Source organism: Protopterus annectens, chromosome 7.part0 (assembly GCF_019279795.1).
Source record: "Protopterus annectens isolate FY-2018-M chromosome 7.part0, PAN1.0, whole genome shotgun sequence".
Taxonomy (NCBI): domain Eukaryota; kingdom Metazoa; phylum Chordata; order Ceratodontiformes; family Protopteridae; genus Protopterus; species Protopterus annectens.
In genome coordinates, this window is record NC_056739.1 from 1708932517 (window position 1) to 1708954741 (window position 22225).

Sequence of the window (22225 nt, forward strand, 5' to 3'; positions counted from 1 at the left end):
ATTTTTACTACTGGTGCAGTCTGTAAGCTGGTAGATAGTAGGTAAGGAAGCATTTTCTATGAAGGAATAGAGTTAGGTTGTCCTGGTATATTCACTTATGTTTCTAAAACATAAGAAGTAGAGGGGTTTGAAAGGATGGAGCATGAGGATGTAGTTAAGACAGGAAGTAGTGAGGGTTTACTTGAAGAAAATAAGACGTTGAAATGTAGAATAACAGATAATTACTGCTGAGTAGGGGTCTGGGCATGAATGGATATAGTGAAAAGCAGTATGGGAGGGAGGCATGTTGTTGGAAATTATGCTAAATGTTAGATGGAAGTTTGGAAATAGGAAAATAGAAACAGGAGTGTTTGCATGATAGTAGTAAAGTTGTTTGAGGAGGGTTAGGGAATGGCCGTCATAGATGAAATGTGTATGTGTGAAGTATAATGTTAAAGTAAACACATGGCAGCTTAAACACATTGGGTTCCCAGTGTTTCATTCCTTTATCAAAAGCATAAGCTCTATAATTTTTCACATGTAGCATTAAAAAGACTACCAGGGTGCTCTTTCATGCTACAAAAAATACTGTCTGGTCTAAAAAGAAAATATATACACATATATCACACACATACATACATATTCAGATGTAAACATACAAGGCAGCCAGTGATCATATTAAAGACATATTCCAAAAGTGTGCATATATCATAGAAGTGGCTGGTTCTTTTAAAATCTGTTAGCCTAAAGGAGTCTGATGAAAATTATGCTGCCAGTCCCATTTATTGAGTAAAACTACTGTCATGGGTTCTATTTGTACTAATACATTTGCAGGTTACATATCTACTTTTTCTGAGTACTGCCCTGATGCAGTGTCTAGTACAGCTACCCAGTTAAACAAATAAACACATAAATAAAACAGCTGGCTACATAGCTCAAGGGGGCAGAGTCCTGATTGCACCCTAGATGACCCAGGCTTAATCAGCAGCCTTGGAGTTTGGAAAGTTTAGTAGAGAAGGGCAGGACTGAACAGTCACAATGACAGCATTCAACATCCCCTGAGGATGGAGTTTGTCTAATTTGTGTTTAAAAGAACAAGACTGTAGTATCATGGAAGCACACTGATCAACAGGCTAACTAGAGCTTACCAAACAGTAACTGTAGGAAAAAAGCCAATAAAATTATCAAACTGGGAAAAATTCAGTTACTAGCTTTTAATTACACTGCCTGGATGCCAGCAAAAAGAAATTAGGGGAGATTAACAGGAAATTAACTAGAAATAGATGAGAGAAAACTCTAGCTGAGAAGAATCTTGCAGCTATAAAGCAAAGAGTTGAGGTTAGGTCTTACAGTGATTTAGAGGGGAAATAATAAATTATATGCATTCAGATGTGTTTAAAATAGGTGAAACACTGAATGAATATTGACAGTTCAATAATAAAAGGCTGGAAAAATAAATCAATCTTTAATTAGCTATTCAGATGAGCTGATAAAACTCCAAATTTCAGATAATGAATAAAGGAAAGAGCTTCAGTCTTCACAAGAAGAGCCATTTCAAAAAAACAGTAATTAGAAGAATGAGCATGCAGAGAAAACCAGAGATTTTCTGCTTTAACAGATAAATTGGAAAATACAGACTGATTAAACTTTATGAAAGTACAAGTAAGCAACTGAATACTATTCACAGCAGGATTCTGTTAACTGAAAGGGCATATATTGTGCATGCTCTAAACCTAGACACGAGAAAGCAGCCAAAACCTAGAAGTAATCATATCAGCAGAAAGAACTGCCACTAACAAATTTGTGGTAGAAAAGTACTAAAAACTGGGGACAGAGTGTTTGCAAAAAATGATTATTCACTGTACACCAGGCAGAAAAGAAGCAAGTTTATCCCGGCAATTAGGGAATGTTGAAAGGCAGGTGGGAGACACACACCACTGTATCTATGAGCCTTCAGAATATTTTTTCCTAGAGGATCAAAAGCAGTTTGGATGCAGAACATGCTAAGGGGAAATAAAATGTTCAGCTAACAAAGAGTGAGACAGCAAACATAAAAGGAGTCTGCTTCTCATCCTTCTGAGAATAACAAAGCCCACAGAGATACTCTCCTAGTAAAACCTTTTTCATTATTACAAAAACTAGAGGCGCTGACTAGAACAATCAGGTTTACTTTGGATATAAACCAGAAACTAGTGGTGGGAGATAGAGACGACCAAGAAGAAGGCCAAAAACACTGTGAACTTACTAAATAAATGGAAGACTGTAAAGTATCACTCCCATAAGATATAGAAGTGGATACTTAAGATGCTACTTTGCAAGAAGTGGTTGAGGAAGACTGAAATGTTGTGTGTGAACTAAAAAGCATACAGCTCACCTTATATTACTGATTAGAAGGGCACTGAAGGAAAAATAATTGTAGGTAAAACTGTTTTTTTGATCTTAACATTTGTACAAAAATGGGATGATATACACTGAACATTATACTGTAATGCAGTTTTATATAGGGTGTTTTTAACTGATATACATGGTAAAAATGTTGGTACTTGCATATTATTGCAACCAGATTTTTGCGCTAATGCTGGTTGTTTCTGTTTAGGTCAAATAGTAGCACTGCAGTGTTATGAAGGTTAGAGACATGTGTTCTGTAATGTTTTTGTACTTTTAGGAAGGTTTATCATTGAAACAGCTCATAAGATAAGGTTCAAAAACAGGTTTCCCCTTTTACCGCCAGCATCTCCTGTCAGTTAAGCGAGTCCCATTCTACTGCGAACGTGTTCCTTCCACATGCTGTAGTCGGTGAAGTAGGAAATCTCTGTTTTCAGACCTGTATTATTTATCAGCCGTTTCAATGATGAAGCTACCCAAGTCCACCAAACCTGTTTCTAACCTTCACAATACTGTCGTACATGATCCAAAAAAAAACTCAAAAAGGTAAAGCAGAAGAAGTAGTAGTCCTTCACCAAAAGGAACTGCAGTACAAAGTAATCCATTCCACAGATCGTACGCTAACTCCTGCATTCCTTTCAGCCCCAACACACGTACACACACACAACCACTGCGATCGCTGAATTCAATGCTGGACGTCTTTAAAGGACGCTACCCACACACCTCAAAAATTATGTCTTAGTAGTTTTTTTAAAACCCCTACCGAAATCCCCAACAGACCTTCTGCCAGTCTACCCTTCGATATCACACTTCAGTGAGGCCATTTCAGTAAAAGTGAAGAAAGTAAAAGAGGTCGCAAAATCTGGTCGCGATAATGCTAAGTACTAAAATTTTAAAGCAAGACAGTAAATTTTCTTAGTTGTAACAAAGCCAGCTTTTACACTGTAACAAGGTAGAAAAGTCTGAAAAGACACAAGTTAATGTAATGTTGTGATCTTGGGCTGTTGGAGTAGGGATGTGTGTACCAACCACAATGTATATAGAATTAAGATCATAATTTATATTGATTTTACAGAGGATACGATCTAGATTAATGTCCTTGGTTCAAGCTACAGGCAATTGTTTTAAGCAAATAGGTTTGAAAATAATGCTCTTAATTTTGCCAAGTCATTTGTTTTCCATTAACAAATGCTCTCAGTGGGATATGAAGTCTAAAGGTACAAACAATTAACCATGAGAAGTCTGAGCAGTATATTCCATGTGAAATTTACAAAAGACTGTTGCATACATCTGCAGAGTTACTAGCATTTTTTTCTCATTACCAACTGCTTTGATTTGAAGACAAGCTGTCTGCAGTTTCAAGCAATTAATCATGAAAGCTCTGAACTCACTGTGCTGAGAGAAATGCAGATGTAAACATGAAATGTAATTAACATTTAAAGGTATACATATACAGGCAGTTCAGTGAGAAATAATCAATATGAAAAAAAAACACACTACTACTTGGCAGGTAGTGGAAGGACCAAGAACACAATATTAGAGTATCACAGGTTTATTCTTCACTTTTGTCTTACCAAAACTGACTTCTTCAGAATAAACACCAATTAAAAGACACTCATTATATACAAACTAACAACCAATGAAAAACTACAACTCGGTCACATGCTTAATAATCCTAATATAAAACGATCGATTCTATAAATGTTTATGTATACGTTTAAGCATGTCAAAAAACCTTTTCATGTTAAAAAACTTTATTAATAATAACCATACTTTACAATTTCTATCCTACCACAAACAACAAATATTTCCTACCTATATATAGGTCAAGAATTTTCCTTAAAATTAGGAGCTGACAAATTTCCAGGATTAAACAACATAATTAATATTAAGTGTTTATTTAGAAATAAGAGAAGGAAAAAGGTTTCATTTTGACCACTACAGGTAAGAATAAAGGATGTCTGAAACACTGGAAAGTGAATAAGATATCTAAGTAGTTGTTTCCCCAGCAGCCTTAATACTTTATTTAATGCATCAATATAATACTGCACAATTTTATTTAAATGTAGCCAGTGCACTTTTTCTTAGGGCTAAAAGTTAATGTTTACCAAAAGCATGCAAGTATTTGTTTCACACGAGGGAGGGGAAAAGAGATAACAAAAGAACAAACAGCATCAGTGTAAGTGGGAGCACAAGGTGTAACATATGCTTTAGTATAGGTAACCTCCATTTTGGAATAAGTAATGCCCGTTGGTTCAGCTGTCTAGTAGGGGCAACTACTCCTAATTCTGGAGGGGTCCATTTTGTGTTTTGAAAATGTACATAGTTTTTAGTGTTTGTTTTAATTAAAATAGGAAAGGGTTCTGAAAAATCTATTTTTTTTTCTTAGATGTTTTCATTGCAACAAAAAGTCTTGAAAATGTGGCACTGGTTCAAATGGAGATGAGAAGAAGCGACTGCAGAAGACAATCAGCCTTCCAACATTAGTGTGTGCTTATAACCTAAAGGTTGGAAATACACACTCAAAAGAACTGGCATATATAACAGGTGGGAGTAACAGCTTTCTATAATAACCACTCAAGCACAGTGAGGTTAGGTACCCGAAATGACCAGGAAACAATCAGGTGGGGTTAACCAAGCACTAGACATGAACCATGAGCTAAAGTGTGGAAGTAACAGCAGTTTATTCGACACATTAACGCAACTCTCCCCACAGCGTTTTCGGCCACAAGACTTCTTCAGATGTAGCACTGAATAACTAACTGTTGCATCCTGTTACATACCTCCCCATTCTAATTACATAACTGTTTAATAGTTTAATCAATTAATAGTTTAATCAATTAATACAAATACTTTACTTTAAAAAACATTTAAAAAATTGTTTAAAAACATATGCCATACCACTAAAAACACGCACAAATAGGCATAATCTACAGACAAAATAAATTCTGAAAACATGTACATATGCATATGATATAAACATAAATATAAATATGCATAATAAATAATGTGGTGACCAATTTAATAATTTAACACTATTATTATACACTACGATTATGCCTATGTGTGTGTGTTTTTACTGATATGGCATATGTTTCTAAGCAATTTTAAATGTTTTTAAAGTAAAAGTATTTGTATTAAATTGTTAATTGATTAAACTATTAAACAATTACATAATTAGAATGAGGAGGTATACAACAGGATGCAACAGTTAGTTATTCAATGCTACATCTGAAGAAGTCTTGTGGACAAAAACGCTGTGGGGAGAGTTGTGTTAATGTGTCGAATAAACTGCTGTTACTTCCACACTTTGACTCATGGTTTGTGTCTAGTGCTTGGTTAACCCCACCTGGTACCTGTGGTTTTGGTGATTGGCTTTCTATAATAATGACTCCTGTCAATGCTGTCATGGAATGTAAATGGCTTAACAGCTACAGATAAAAAGTAAAGACAGAAATGATCATGTAAATTTGACAAAGAAAGGATTTCATGTTGAATATTCAGCAGATTATCAGGGACAAAGGTAAAAAGGGAGTAACAATGCTGACTGCTACAGAAGCTCCAATAGAGGTAGCACAAAAAAAAGATAATAGTAGATTGGTAGTAGTAAGGGGTTACTGGCAGAGAAGGAAGATTATGCTAGGATGTACTTGTATTCTACATAACGCTGCTATTACTTTATAAAGTAAACTTCCTAAGCGTGAAGGCCTCATCAAACTTGCACCATCATGACCATCTTACACACTTCTGTTTCTAAGTGCTCTCTACAAAACAAATGCAGACTCACCCTTAAACATTTTTGTTGGACATTTAAAGCAAGTTTGCTACCCATCAGCATTCCAGAAAATGTATTCTGCCACATTACCACACAAAGTACTCAAAGTAGTTTTCTTTCTTAAACTATACTGCTCAGTACTCAGAATGTCACACTCAAGTATGGAGAACAAGACAGTGCATGGAATAAGATCTCAACAGATCTACTGTAATTATCATAATGGAAAGACAGAAGCTCCTAACATATTACGAATGCCAAAAGTTGTCTCAAGACTACTTACTGGGTTCATTTAACCCCAGGAGAAAAAAAGAACGCTTAAATTGTGTATAGTTTCACACAAAACAGAAATGAAAATCAAAAGAAAGTATCCACTGGGGAATTCAACAAACGTGCAAAAATAAGTACATTATGCATCAGCTACGAACACATCTGTTACTCATTTTACTGGCCTGCTATCTCTTTGACAATCACTCAGCAGAAATACTTAGAACATACCTTTTTTAGCTCTGTCCACTCATAACCACTTTGTTGCCATTTCATTCCTCTCTCTACCAAAAAGTTTCCATCTGAATCATCATTTTGGTTACTCATACCAGAACTGTCTTAATACTAAATATTTGTTCTCATACCACCCAAAAATATTGTCTTTCAGAAACTTCACTCTAGTTTTACAGCACATTAAATGTGGTCTTCTTTCAATCTCCTGAAAGACAACGATCCAGTGAAACTTCTAAAACAACTACAGGTTGGACCAACAAGATAAACACAGAGCTTCAATGAGTCAATACTTCCTCTTTCATATTTAAATCACCTCTGTTTTTTTCCTGTATGTATGTGAACAAAAGAAAAACTGCATAAACTGTGCTTCCAAAAGCATCTTAACCTTCCTGCATAATTTGGGTCTTTCCAGAAAGCAGACTGGGCAACAAGATAGCATTACAAAAGACTGAGTGGATAAATAGACAGTCCCCCTCTTATCTTCCAAAGAACCTTTATAGACTATCATACTCGTGTCATCCACAAAGATATACAAATACAAGTGAAACTGGTAGCTTCAACAAGCATAAACTTCAAATCCAGCAAACACTGCACAGATGGAAAAGTGCAAACTTCAAAACATGTGGCTTCTGTATGTACAGGAAGTACACATTTTGAAATCTCTGACCACAACACAATGTTCAATATAAATTTTGAAATCTGCAGCTTCGACAAATATGAAATGTGAACTGTGAAACCTATGACTCCAGCATGTAAAAAAGAAACTTCAAAACTTATGGCTTGATCACAGTGACGTATGAGCGTCAGAATCTACAGCTTCAGCATTGGAAGTGAAAGACTAACTTCAAACCTGGAGCTTCAAATAGATTCAATACAAAATGAGATACAATGATTGCCAAATCTCTGCCTCTAACACACAGGAATAACATTTGGGCAAGCTGCCCATTTCATGAGAGTTAGTGAACTAGAAAACTTTGTGATATGAAGTGTTTAATGCAATTTTGAACAGCTCCCTATCATAAGGGCACTTTTTAAATCTTACTCCTTACTCCTTCAAAATTACATCAGCTGAAGACATAGTCTGGTTTGTTTATCCGGGTCTATATCATGAAATCGAACTTCCAAAATGTCGAACACCATAAGTTCGAACTTGGAAGATCGAATTCGGATAACATCAAAACAGCAAACCTTTTCCCAGGGAAAAGATTCGCTGTTCCGAAAAACACACACATAACAAAATCACACCAAACACCTTCAAAACCTACACTAAACATAACATACACCACTATCTATGCACTATCTTTAATCCAGCCCTAACCCTAAAGTCCGTCACTATCGCACACTTAACTGACCCGTGCCCTAACCCTAAAGTCAGTCACTACCCGTTCATACACTTGCCTTGACCCGGTCCGAAAATGCCGAAGCCGCAGAAACGGCCAACCGAATTCTTTCCCTGGGAAAGAATTTGGATTTCCACGGCTTCGACATTCTCACCTTTCGAACTACCAAGTTTGTCCTTCCGGTATTCGGCATTCTTAACATTCGATTTTGTGATAGGAATCTGTTTATCCTAACGACTCATAAGCAAACTTGGGGCTTCTATTTAAGATTTTCTGCACTTGCAAACTGAAATTTCTACACAGTCATTAAGTAATGTAGCTGTTCCACTGTGTAACTACTGTACATACCTCTCACTTAAGTGATTTTCAAACATTTTCTAATCCTACCTGTGCATTACAGCATGTGGTACAAAAACTGCTGAACAGCACCTTTACCCATTAGGGAGTATTTTATTGTTATATTTCAACAAGAAAAAAAAACTTTTAAAAATATAGTTTCCATACAATGACATGACAAAGGAAGAGCAATAAACTTTAATCTTAGTGACATCAGTGTAAGAAAAATGTGTGTTGCATCCATAGTCATACCACAGCACATAAGCAAAGGTGCCCAATTAAAGTCTATGGACACAACGCATTATCCCAAGTAGAAAATGCTAATCTTATCTGGGATGTGGTTTAATAAGTTTATGAGGCTTTTATTAAAAAACAGCTCAAGTACATAACTACAGACAAGTGTAAAAATGTATCAGGACACCTAACTCATCAAATGTCCACATGTATTTCTTAACATTGGAAAATCACTTTAAACTCCAAACTAAAGAAATACTTAAACTGCATATAGAAGCAGAATATTTTGAAAAATCTCTTTCAAAAAGAGATGCAAGTAACTTACTGTAGAACACAACTCCCAGTGTTATTTTCAGTGATGTTGTCTTAATAAAGTAACCAAACAGCATTTTTGATCCAGATGTCTGCCTTTCTCTTCTCATCAGCCAGTTATTTATTTTATTTAAACTTACGGTTTGACTTTACTTCTGGACATGGCAAACTGCACCCACCCCGAGCCACCGTCTGATCTCAGATTAAAGGCAGCTATTTTCCATAAGAGAACCATATGTGAACCACATAATAATGATATGCATACAGTTTAAATTCTTGTCCATATTAGGAGAAGGGAAAAATCCAGTTCATCTCTACACTCTCCTGAATTTACAACTATATAGGGAGGTCTTTAAATGTTCTTATGCATAACTCACAACTCATCCAAGTTCCAAACAGAACTGCCGAAAACAATGCACTCTCTCTAGTAAAACACAAAGAAGGAACTTTGGCAGAGATGTTCAGTCTTTTTGTACGGTCTGTTTCTGTGTTAACAAGACACTGCAATGCAAACAGCAGACCAACACTGCACTGCCAGGCAACCTTTACTAACAATCAGGGTCAGTACTGCTTATTTTTGTTTGACCTATGTGTGCTGTTTGGGCTTCAGTGATCAGGACTCCCACAAAATGATAGCAATCAGCCCAAGTAAGTACTTAAACTGTAAAATTAAACAGCCCATCAAACTATTTTGTATCTAACGGGGAGCGCGGGTAATAAACCTGTTTAGAGAATGAGCAACCTGTAGACTGACATCCTGACTGGAGAATGAATGCTTTCCAGCAGGGTGTTAATCTACAGGCAATGCCTGCTGCAAAATGAGTCCACTGCCATGGAGCTTGTAGCAGTCATTATTTTACACTCGCTAAGCAACACTTTTGCTGTTTAGCGAGAATAAAATAAAGAAAATTAAAATAAAAAAGTGCGTGTGTGTGTGTGCTTATGTCTGTGTGTGAGAACGTATGTGTGTTGGAGAGAGAGAGAGAGAGAGAGAGATCGATGGAGCTATTACTTTCACCCGCTAAGCAGCACTTTTACTATTTAGCGAGTATAAAAAAATGAAATAGAAAAAAATGTGTGCTTATGTTCTGTGTGTGCGTGTGTGTGTGTGTGTGTGTGTGTGTGTGTGTGTGTGTGTGTGTGTGTGTGCGTGTGCGTGTGAGAGAGAGAGAGAGAGAGAAAGCAATTGAGCACTGGCAGCAGTAGCAGTTAAGAGGTTTGCATATCTCTCGACCTCTTAGCTCAAGATGTCTGGATAAAGAGGAACAAAGGTTCAAAATAGGAACATATTTTAAATCTTGTGGTTATAAAATCATAAAGTTGCTTGAATAATAGGATTTGAGTTAGCATGCATTTTCTGAAGTGCAAAGTGTGTGTTGGGGAGAAAAAGTGAGACTGATCGACCACTGGCAGCAGCAGTAAAGAGGTTTGCATACCTCTTGGCCTCTTAACTCAAGAAATCTGGATGAAGCCTAAAATAAAGGGGGAGCAAAGGCTCAGCCATAGGAACAGATTTTAATTACTGTTCTTATAAAATTACAAAGTTGCTTAAATAACAGGATGCATTTTCTAAAAGAATTAAAAGTCTGAAACTTAAACGTATGTCATTATTTAGTAATTTAAATCCCTAATGACTGTCAACAAACCAAACATTTTCAGAGTAAGGAACCAAAAAAATAAAGTAGATATCCAGATATTTTTTTAAAAAAGTGTTATATTTTGTTTGTAAAATGCTTCCTCCAATATCATTTACGTATACTACAGCAAGTTTGAAATATTAAGCAGATGCGCTATTTTACATCAAAAACACATAAAAAATAACAGTAATAAAAAGAATAAAGTGAGCAAGTAAAACACAACAATTTTATAGACAACCTATTTTCTAAGTGCAATAATGCCCTCCAGGGTGTATATTATTGTGTAAATAATGCCCTTCCAGCGATGAATAGGTCTGACACCACCTCATAAAACCCTTGGGTGGCAGTTATTTACACAGCAGCACACATCCTGTTGGGCATTATTGCTTGCTTATAACAAGTGCAAAAGCAAAATTAAAAACATATATGCTTATTTTGCCAGAGTAAACCAGTCATTTGCCGTATTTTACAATAAGATGGCAAAAAAAAATTCAGTGACTGGCGATTAAGGTTAACAGTTACATGAACACAATGACAATATTTGAAAAGAAAACTTACCACCCAAAGTGGCCTTGCTGTATGGTCCCCCTTTAACCCCAGTAGACTCCTGTAGTCCTTTGCTCCATATTCATCCACTTTAGTTCCAGATTCCTCAACCTGCTTACCGGCTGCAGAAGGAACTGCCTGCTGATTATCATTACCTTGTGTATCATCATCTTCATCTTCATCCTCATCATAGCGGCGTTTCTTAAATTTCTTCTTATCTGAAGTTAGACATATAATCATAAGATACTGAAATTAAACCCACAACACATTATGCTTAGTACAAAGTAAATGTCGACTGTTGTTACATAAAGAAAAATAACAGTGGTCTTTTTAGCAAGCGTTCTCAAACGATATATTCCAAGGCCTAATTCTAAAGACTTATCAATGCAGAATCTTACCAGCTGAATATAAGCAAAAAGGGATAAAAAAAGGCAGAAAAGTCAAATTTAGAAAAGCCTGGTCCTTGAAACCGCTATTTAAATGGGTCTACTTTCATTCACCAAAAGTACACCCTACCGAAACCCAAAAATCAGAGTCCATTTCAGTGAAAGTGCGGTTTCACAAAAACGTACTTTTGCGAAACTGACATTACCGAAGCACATAAAGATGAAAACAAATCCAAAGAACACATTTCTGCAGGAGGGCAAGCCTCACTAATTATATACACTATTACACACACTAATTATATACACTAACTCCGATACTGCACTACAGTGGGGAAAGGGTACATTTCCTCATCAACACTGTACCTCGATCTACATAACCGTAGATAAGTACATAACACCTTACCTGTTATTCTACAAGCTCCCTGAACCACCAGACATATTTTGGTAATGCCAGTAACGCGAAAGTGCATTTTCATGAAACTGCACTTTCGCTGAAACTGACTCAGGTTTTTAAGTTTCATTAGGGTGTATTAAAAAACGGTAACATTTTGTCAAGTCAAAACTCATTCTTAACAAGCAAATTTACTTCCACATCTAACAAACATAAAGGCAACATCCACAGCACATTTCAGACAAAATATACTCGACTTCTAAATCATGGCAAAGCTGCATAGTTAACACAGACATAAATGCTAGCTAATAAGGTTGTCACAGAACTTGGCAACCTATCCGCAAAAGCTATACAAGCTAAAGCAATTCTTACCCACTACCAACACTGACGAGTCATCCTCGCACTTAATATACCTCCTTCTATATTTCACCTCTACCTCTCTTCATTTGATCAGAAATATCTCAAACCTTCCTTGACTTCAGCCAATGGGACAACCCAGCCAAGTCTACCTAAACTACACAGCGAAAGCCATAAAACACTATTTTCAGTACTCATTAACTCATGAAAAAGTATGATCTCATAAAATGGAAATCTTCAACTACATATCCTCTCCAAGAAGGAGAAAGCTCAGTAGCTTTTACAAATATTTGACCAATCACCTTAATATAACAATTTGCAAAAATATTAGAAAATGGTATCCATAAGCAACTTTTGTACCACCTAACATGCCACAATCTAGTTCCACTTCACAGGAGTGATTGTTCTACAGAGGCCATGGAATGCAGCCAATATTCCTGTACTTTATTTAAACATTTGTTTACTGGGAAAGTCCGACTTGGAACGAGCCAATTTTCAGCGAAGGCCCAGGGAGAAATGCTCCAGACGCATGTCTTTGTAACGTGGGAGGAAACTGGAGCATGTGGAGGAAACCCACACGAATGTAGAGAGGACGTACCGACTCTGCAAAGAAGGAACCCCGCCAAGAATCAATCTGGAGAACCTCTTGCTCTGAGGCGACAATGCTAATTGCAACTCCACTGCGCCATCCACTTCACAGAATTTGTTAGAGAGAACCCTCACATCAGTAACTATGTAGGCCTATACTATCTAGACCTCTTAAAGGCCATCTTACTGCAGACCATAAAATAACAACCATCCCACATCATTCAGACTGCCACCTCTAATATGTCTCTGTAAAGGCAATGAATACAGAAAGTGTTAGACAGAAGGAATTCATATTTTCAACCAAGAAAACTTCAGGAGGGGTGACTCTGTGGCTGGTAAAGGAATCCCTGCAGTTCACTGTTCCTGTGAGCAAAATGTCAGCATACTAAGCATATACAACAAACGGATGATTCAACCATCTTATATGCTGCAAATTTGATTCTGATCATCTGATCAAGACTGCACATAGCATTTTCTTGCTTCCACACTGAGTAAATGACTCTGATCTCAAACTAACTGCATCTGAAGTAAAAGTCATGCTTATTCATTCTTGGTCATGCGAACTCACCAGGTTACTCAAAATTACATGTCCTAAGGAAAAAAATCCTCAGTGACTCGCTAAAATTAAAAATCTGTTATGTGTGGTTATCGGCGTAGGACTGAAATTAAGTAGCATGTGATAACATGTTTGTGAAAGCGAAACAGAAACTTGGGAACTCCTCTGGAGAGTTGATCAGTTTCAGTCTGGCAAACTAAACAATAAACCACTGAATCATTTATTCTAACTTGCCTAATACAGGGGGCTCTACTCTCCATATCAAACTGTATAACTCACGATAGGTCATCAATGATTTGAAAAAAAAAAACTATATATATATATATATATATATATATATATATATACACACACACACACATACATATGTGTGTGTATATATATATATATATATATATATATATATATATATATGTGTGTGTGTGTATATATATATATATATATATATATATATATATATATATATACATACATACACTCACACACACACTTGCTCAAATTTGACCAAGTTTTAAATTTATACCACCTAAAATGGCCCATTCCAAGCAATGCTGTCATCATAACCGTAAAACCAAAAACTTTGCATCTTGCCCACTTACAAACATCTTTTCTTAATCACATCTCTCTCAGCCTTTCAAAAAATTGGTTTCAGGAAATCTAGCTTTACTGCCATTAACAAAGCTCTACAGAACTAAACTAAATGATCTGAAGTTGTTGTCTTCACTTGCTCTTCAACCTGTTGATACTCGGATCCAGGACGGATCAAACTCAGCCGGATTTCCAGCATCTGATCAGAGCTCCAAGCTCCTCCCCTACCCATAATACCCATCTCCCTCCTCCCTTCAGATCTTGTTTGCCGGGCTAGTGTTCACATCATGGTCCGGGCTCTAAGCAACTGTTTTGGGCAAGTTTTTAATTTTTGTCCTAATTATTTATCTTCCCACATTTCTATCCCCCTCGTCACTTTTCAGTCTTTCTTTCTAACTTAACACTCAGGCATTGGGCGGTTTTGTTTTATAAATTTATAAAAAAAAAAAACTTTTCTGCTTTTCCTTCCCTTCACTTTCCTTGCCTAGAGTATGTGTGTGAGTGTTTGGGCCTCTCTCTTTCCATCTATATGCATGAGATTGTCTCCCATCTATATGCATGAGACACCCAAACTGGGTTTTAGGAAGTGCACGGAGTGTGGCCATCAGCTTTCCCCAGCTAATGGCCACACACACTGCGTGGTTTGTTTAGGAGTGCTTCACCTCAATTCCTCCTGTTCGATCTACGCAAGGTTTAATCACTGCTCGTTGATCGACAGGAGGAATTAACTCATTCTGAAGGGCCTCCTGCTGCTGCAACGGCTTCGGCCACCTCTTCTGCTTCCTCTGCCCCGGCCTCTGGGACTCAAACTCACACTAAGAGGACCAGGGACAGGGAGAAGCATAAACACAAGGACCGAGACAGACCGAGGAAGTGGTCCCCTGACTGCTCTGCCTAGGCAGAGCTGTTAGCTAAATACCACCCAGCTGCCGGTGCGGGTCCCCCTGGCTCTGTTCCACTTGTTTTTCCCCGGAGCAGGCATCGTCCCACGTTCGCTCACCACAGTCCGCTTCCCCTCACCAGCTCTCTAGACCGGTGTCAGTGGCTTCCTCTTCCAGGTCGACCTGCAGCCTCACCGAAGACGAGGTGGAGAGGATAATGTAGAGATTTATCCACACACAGATTCAGATGGAAGTCTTGCCTGCCCCTTCCCCTCTGGGGCTGGGTGCATGCAGTCTCCCTCTGTCCTGATCACTCCTCCTCCGATCCGACTCCTGGTTTTGGAGTATTCGGGTCAGAGGACTCTCGGCATTGAGAGGACGGCACTGATGGTACCTTGTACCTTGTTGCTGGCCATTACCCTGAGCAGTTTGGCTCAGACTAGCTCTTAAGAGCCATGGCCTCGGCACCGGGTCCGACTTGACGGTGTCAGCTTCGAGTTTTTCAGAGCCGAGTGGCCCGCTTGGAGTTTCAGAGCCTGGAGGTTTGGCTCCGGCTCGGTGTATGCTTCAGCAACATTCTTGGTACGTGCACTAGACTACATGGCACATGTAAATTAGAAGAGACCTAGTCAAAGAGATCGCCGGGTCTACCCCTGGGTCCATGTCGGTGGGGATAAAAAGGTTTTCTCCTCTTGGATGGCCACTCTCAATGCGACTGCCAACACCTCTATGCGACTTCTCTCTCTTGCTACTGAGGTCACTGCTACAGCTGCCAGGACAGGCATTGCCATCAGGCGTCATGCCTGTCTCCAACTCTGCGCCTTCTCGGTGTCCTTTATTAATCTCCCGTATGACGGTTCCACCCTCTTTTGAAAGTTTGTACGTGACACTCTAGTCCAGAATAATTAGAAACTTTTAAGGGAATCAGCGAGGAGCAAAGATGATGTAGCAATGGAAATCTCAGGGCTTCTCCCAGGATGCTCAGGACTCGCCTTCCCCCAGAGGAAGAGGGGGGATTTGACAGATGTCTCCCAGAGGCAGAAGGGACCCGAGGAATCAGGAGTCTCAAGATTCTCTCTCGGATAGAACTGTGCAGCAGCCCTGAGGGGCTGCCTGACTGCCCGTCTCTGGAGGCAATCAGGGGCAGACTTTCGCTATACCCCAATGGTCTAGGAGTCCATCACAGATGATCTTTGGGTGTTGCAGATCATATCCAGAGGATATTCATTCCCCTTCATTAAAAAATCTCCCCCTTCCAGACACCTCCTGGATGTTCCACCCATGCAAAGGGAGGAGCCAGCACTAGAAATCTCCAAGCTGCTAGAAAAGCGAGTCATCCAGCCCATCATCCCCCAGACCAGTCCGGATTAGGCATCTATTCCAGATTCTTTTTAGTGCTAAAGACGACGGGGGACATTAGACCCATTTTGGATCTTTCCACCTTAAATCTTGTCAGTTGCCAAGACAAAATTCCAGATGGTCATGCTCCTGCCCTTCCTGCAAGAGAATGACAATGTGCTTGGTTGACCTTCAGGATGCATACTACCACATCAAAATGGACAGGCGCTCTAGGAGGTTCCTCCACTTCCGGCTGGGGGCCAATCATTACCAGTTCAGAGTGCTACCCTTTGGTTTCACTACAGCCCCCAGGGTGTTCACCAAAGTGATGGCAGTGGTAGCGGCTCACCTGCTCCTGCAGGGCTTCCAGGTGTTTCCCTACCTGGATGATTGCCTCCTTTCTGCCTCTTCCAGGCATCGACTTTGTCAAGTCAGGGATTCCCTTCTCTAAACAACCCACCAGTTGGGCATAACCATCAATTTCAACAAATCCCTATGGTCTCCGGTTCAAGTTCTGGACTTCATTGGAGCTCGGTCAGACAAAATTCAAACCAAGGTATTTCTAACCTCAGACAGCCTCCAGTCCCTAAAACATGCTTTGTGTATCCTTCAAGCTCAGTCACTGACAGCAGAATTGGTCTTACAGGCATTGGGGTCCATGGTGGCCATGATCACCCTCGTGCCTATGGCCCAGTTGCACATGAGGGTACTTCAATGGACCTTTGCAGTTCACTGGTCCCTGCTAGACCAACGAGACTTGACTGCATATCAACGTCCTGGAGATGAGGGTAGTGTTCCTAGCCTTGCAAGCTCTCCATGCTCATCTTCCTCTAGGGACGACTGCCATCAAGACAGACAATATGTCTGTAGTCTGGTACATCAACAAGCAAGGGGGAACCAGGTCTTATCCCCTGTGTCGCAAGGCCATGAGTGTGTGGGAATGGACGATCTCCACCAGCCATATTCTGGTGGCAACGCACATTAAGGGGAGGTCCAACATTCTAGTGGACAGCCTCAGCAGGTCTATCCTGATGCCTTACGAGTGGTCTCTGAACCCTTCAGTAGCAAAACAGATCTTTTTGAAGTGGGGTCAGCCTTGCTGCGATCTCTTCGCCTCTCCTTCCAACGTGAAATGCAGAGAGTTTTTCGCTCTGAACCAACCACAGGGGAAGCTCCCAGAGATGCTTTGGTTAATGCTTGGCCCTCCGGTCTTCTGTAGCTTATCCTTCTTGCCCTCTGATCCCAAAATTCCTTCAGAAAGCTTGCAGGCTGGGGAGCTCAGTCATCCTCATTGCCTCATTCTGACCTTGCCAAGTCTAGTTCCCTTCTCTGTGGTCTCACGTAGTGTGTTTGCCCGGGACATTACATCTGGCTCCAGATCTCATCTCGAGTCCCTCAGGGATTCCTCAACCAGATCTGGTCAGTCTGAAGCTCACCGCTTGGCTGCACCAGGTCCCATGATAGTCAGGACTCCCGGATTATCTTCACCAGTCAAAAAGATATTAGTTGCACCTCATAAATCTTCTACCAGAAGGTTTATTCCAGCAAGTGGAATTGTTTCTCTATTTGGGCATCTCAGCATGATCTAGATCCCTTTACTGCTCCAATTCCAGTGGTTCTAGAATTTTTGGCAAACATTTTTCATAAAGGTGCCAGTTCTTCCACAATCAAGGTCCAACTGGCAGCTATATCTAACTTTCACGAAGGCGACAACACGGCTTCCCTAGCTTCTTCTAAGCTCTGCGAAGCCTTTTTGAAGGGTACCTTTTTGCTTCGGCCACCAATTAAGGACCCAACACTCCTTGGGATCTTACACTGGTTCTGCAAGCTCTTGTTTCTTCCCTTTCAAACCTGCAGCCTTGGTGGATCTACAGTTCTTACTATGAAAAACAGCTTTCCTGATTGCCATTACATCAGCCAAAAGGGTTTCAGAACTTCAGGCGTTATCAGTCGAACCTCCTTATATGATCTTTCATAAGGACAGGGTGTCTTTGCGCACTAACCCCGTTTTCCTTCCCAAAGTGGCTTTGGAATCAAACATTAATCTTGTAATTAATCTCATAGTTTTCTGTCCGAATTTTCAGAATAAGGGATAGCACAAATTGCACTTATTGGATGTTCATAGACAGTTATAGAAAGATTTAGTCCTATGCAAGTAAAAACGTAAGTCTGACCAACTCTGTTTCCTATTCTAAGCCCTTTTTAGGGAAATCTGCATCAACGGTCACCACTGCTGGTTGGAGTTCTCAGTGTATTCTTCTGGCATATTCAGCTAGAGGTTTACCCCACCAGATCATATTAAGGCGCATTCGACTAGAACTATGGCTATTTCAACTGCCTTCTGGTCCAGAGTTTCACTGAATAACATTTGCTCTGTGGCTACTTGTGCATTTTCACATACTTTCATTTCACACTACAAGTTTGACATTCTATCCAGGAACAGGGCATCCTTTGGCTTCACCGTGCTCCGGAATATCCTTCCATAAGGGCCTGCCAGGTGTTTGGTGGCTGGGGACTCGGGCCCACAGGTTGAAGAGCAAATGAAGACAACAACTTCAGATAAAGACGTTATGTACTCATCATAACGTTCCATCTGAGTTGCTGCTCTTCATTTGCTTCTGGAGACCTATTGTTATAGGATAAGGTCTTGGGTTAGGTTGGGATGTTATGGATAGCAGCAAACTCAATCTGAAGGGAGGAGGGAAACAGGGACGTTATGGGTAGGGGAGGAGCTTGGAGCTTGGATCAGATGCAGGAAATGTGGCCAAGTTGGATCAGTCCCTGATAAGAGTACCCACAGGTTGAAGACAAATGAAGAGTGACAACTCAGATGGAACATTATGGTGAGTACATAAAATAATAAATAAATAAAAAATAAAAGTTATTTGTTGGGAAAGTCCAACTGGACACAGGTCCTTTTTCAGCGGAGGCCCGGGGAGAAAAGCTCCAGTTATACATTACTGAAGCCATACAAAACAACAAATACATGGGAGAAATAATAACAGTTCTCAGAAAAAAAATTTAATATTTTGGCAAGTGCAATTCCTGGGAAGCATAAATTTGCATTTACAATGTACTTATAGCAACTGACATTTACATTTACAATGTACTTATATCAGTTCAGAGATGGAGAGAATATCTTATTCCTTATGATTAAGACTGATAGTGCTACCAAAATAATTCAAAAGAGAATTCTAGTTACAGAGGCAAAGAAAGTAAAGAAAATTCTGAAGGAAATTTCTAGTTACAGGGGCAGGAGAAATGGGCTATCCTAGAGAGTTGCAGGAACACAGCCAGGTATTTGTGAGATGTTTTTTAAAATTGTAATGAGGAGCAGTTTGACGCTAATGTCAAATGACATGGCTAATGAGGTTGGTTCTGGGATATAGTTTGAAAAAAAGTGATTCACCAGCTGCATTGTTTGCTTTGGTGATGTCTAGGAGGGGTTTAATGCTAGAGCGGAAGGATCTAGAGGTGGTGTACGGCTGTATGAGTTTTTGGAAAGAGCAGGGATTTTATCTGGTTATTGAAGGATTTTGTGGGCAAAGATTAGTTGATTTAAGTATAGCAGCTGAGGAAGTTCAAGTCATTTTAACTGTTTGCAAGGGTTGTACAGTTATGTGTCTTGTATAAGAGACATCTGTGGCAAATCTGGCAATTTCATAATATTAAGGTTCAAGTTTAGCAAGGTCAGTTTTACAGACGTTTGTTAGTATTGGGGAGAGGCATATAAGAGAGTTGACAAGGTGTGTGTGTGTGTGTATAAATATATATATATATATATATATATATATATATATATATATATATATATACACACACACACACATATATATATATATATATATATATATATATATACATGTATATATATATATATATATATATATATATATATATATATATATATATATATAGGAGGCCTAGTTTCTTATGGACTGTTTTAATTGTTTGGGCAACATGCAAATCAAATTTCAAGTTGTCGACTTCAACACCTAGCAGTTTGGTGTGGGTTGTTGAGGTGATGATCTTTTATTTTTGGATAAGATGCTGAAGAAAGGGGAATGGGGGTTAGCTGTATGTTCATCAAGCCTCACAAAAGCAATTAGAACTCCACATGTGATCAAAACTATACACATTTAGGGTGTTTTGTTTTTCAACCCCCCCCCCCCCATATTCCCAAGCACGTCAAATAATAACGCTTTAAATTAAGAATACTGAAAATTAAGTGCAACCAGTTGGACCTTTCCCAGTTGACAAATGCAAACATAAACAAATACATATACATATACAAATCTGCAGCAGAGCACTGTGTAGGCAGCCAATAATTACGGTTTCATAAGTGTATATAGTGATCTCACAAACATTATGATAAAGACACCATCAACACAAAAATCAAAAACTGACTGTCAAAAGCACTTAATATGCAGACTTTTCTTCCTCGCACATAAATGTATAAGCTCCTTAACTTTGGGAGTTAAGAGTTACTGTACCATTTTATAATAATATAACACAGATGCTGTCTCGCTTTTTTAAACCTCTTTTGAGCAGCCAAAGTGTGACTTAAAGGTTGTGATGTTGAGGTAAGCTAGAGAGAAAGTCATTGGTTCTGACATACAGCAGAACATACCACAAAGAATTAACAAATACCCTAGCAGCGGTGAGAAAGACAGAATGACATTAAAGCCGTCAAGAAAACTGCCACATCATCCTTGATCTCTCTCTCTCTTAAAACCCTGCAAATCTCTTTTTGCACGGTCTTGCGTACAGAGCAGCACCAGTTAGCAGGGGTATACTATTTCTGGCTCCACAAAGTCTGCGCTGCAAATTTTCACATAGAACTAGGCAAGCCTCAACTCAAGTGCTTCAGATCAACTGCTCTTATTGCAGCACTTGCATAACCCAAATCAGCACTTGTCCAAATCTCCTAGACAGCACTATTATTTTCCAAATCTCCTAGACAGCACTATTATAATACAGCATAAGACCCTCGATTGTCCGCAAGACAAGTTGGTATGACCCTGACCTTGAGTAGTATACTACCTTCACCTAGAATGATACCACAATACAAAGACAAAATGATCAATTTCAACAATTGGCTAAGCTTCTGGTGTCATTCTAAGGGGATCCAGTGTCTGTCTGCCTAGGATGACATGATAGACCAGCCTCGCTGTTTTGCCAGAGATGGTTTGCACATCACCCCCAGGCTTTCGAATACTGGCCAAGGCTCTTGCCGTCCCCATAGTGCCTTTTTTAGGCAAGGCTCAAAGGACAAACCAACCTCTGTAACCAGCACAGGTAACCAAAAACTAAGGGTAATGCTACTCAACGCCAGAAGTCTCAACCTCAAAATGCACACACTCGAGGCACTCCTCAGTATGGACAAAATCGATGTTTGTGCAGTGATGGAAAACTGGTTCAAGGCTCCGGAGAGCATCCCAGCACTACCAGGTTACAATTCATATCATACCTTCCGGCCTCAGTTACCAGATCACAGTACAAAGGGCAGAGGTGTATCCATATTCATCAAGGATACCCACATCTCCAGGATAGTGGCGCAGCATGATGCCCCACAGATCATCCATGCGCAACTATCAGCAGGCAAAACCACATTTCAAGTCTTAGACTGTTATAGATCGCCCACCATGTCCCACGATGCTCACTCAGCATTCCTTGAGGCATTGGAAAATATAAAGGTCCTACCCAACACCATAATTTTGGGTGATTTCAACTACCCTGGTATAGACTTGGGCGAACTACCAAAGTTCTAACTCCTATGCCCAGTGGTTTATAGAATTTATAAATTCAAATGCCCTTGAACAACTGGTATGTTCTCCCACTAGAGGAGACAACATATTGGATTTAGTCATCACAAATATGGGCGCCCATTGTACCACACCCGTTATCACTCCCTTTCTGGTCAGATCAGACCACAAACTGATAACCCTGGACATCCTCACCCCTCCACCTCCCCCAGTCAAAGAAACCATCGTAAAAAACCTTTCCAAAGCAAACTTCAAACTACTTGCGTCTCTGACGTCCCGCTCACTAGACTGAATAAGGAGAAAGTCACAGTAAGCTGCCTGTCGGGCGCTAGA

At 39.5% G+C, this 22225-nt stretch overlaps 1 protein-coding gene across 1 annotated transcript in view; it reads right to left on the reverse strand.

Moving 5' to 3' along the window:
- ERCC3 (ERCC excision repair 3, TFIIH core complex helicase subunit) overlaps positions 1-22225 on the reverse strand; it is a 476680-nt gene that overhangs the window by 395630 nt on the left and 58825 nt on the right. Inside the window, 1 exon segment of the mRNA XM_044078239.1 lies at positions 11055-11260. Coding sequence (XP_043934174.1) covers positions 11055-11260 — 206 coding nt within the window.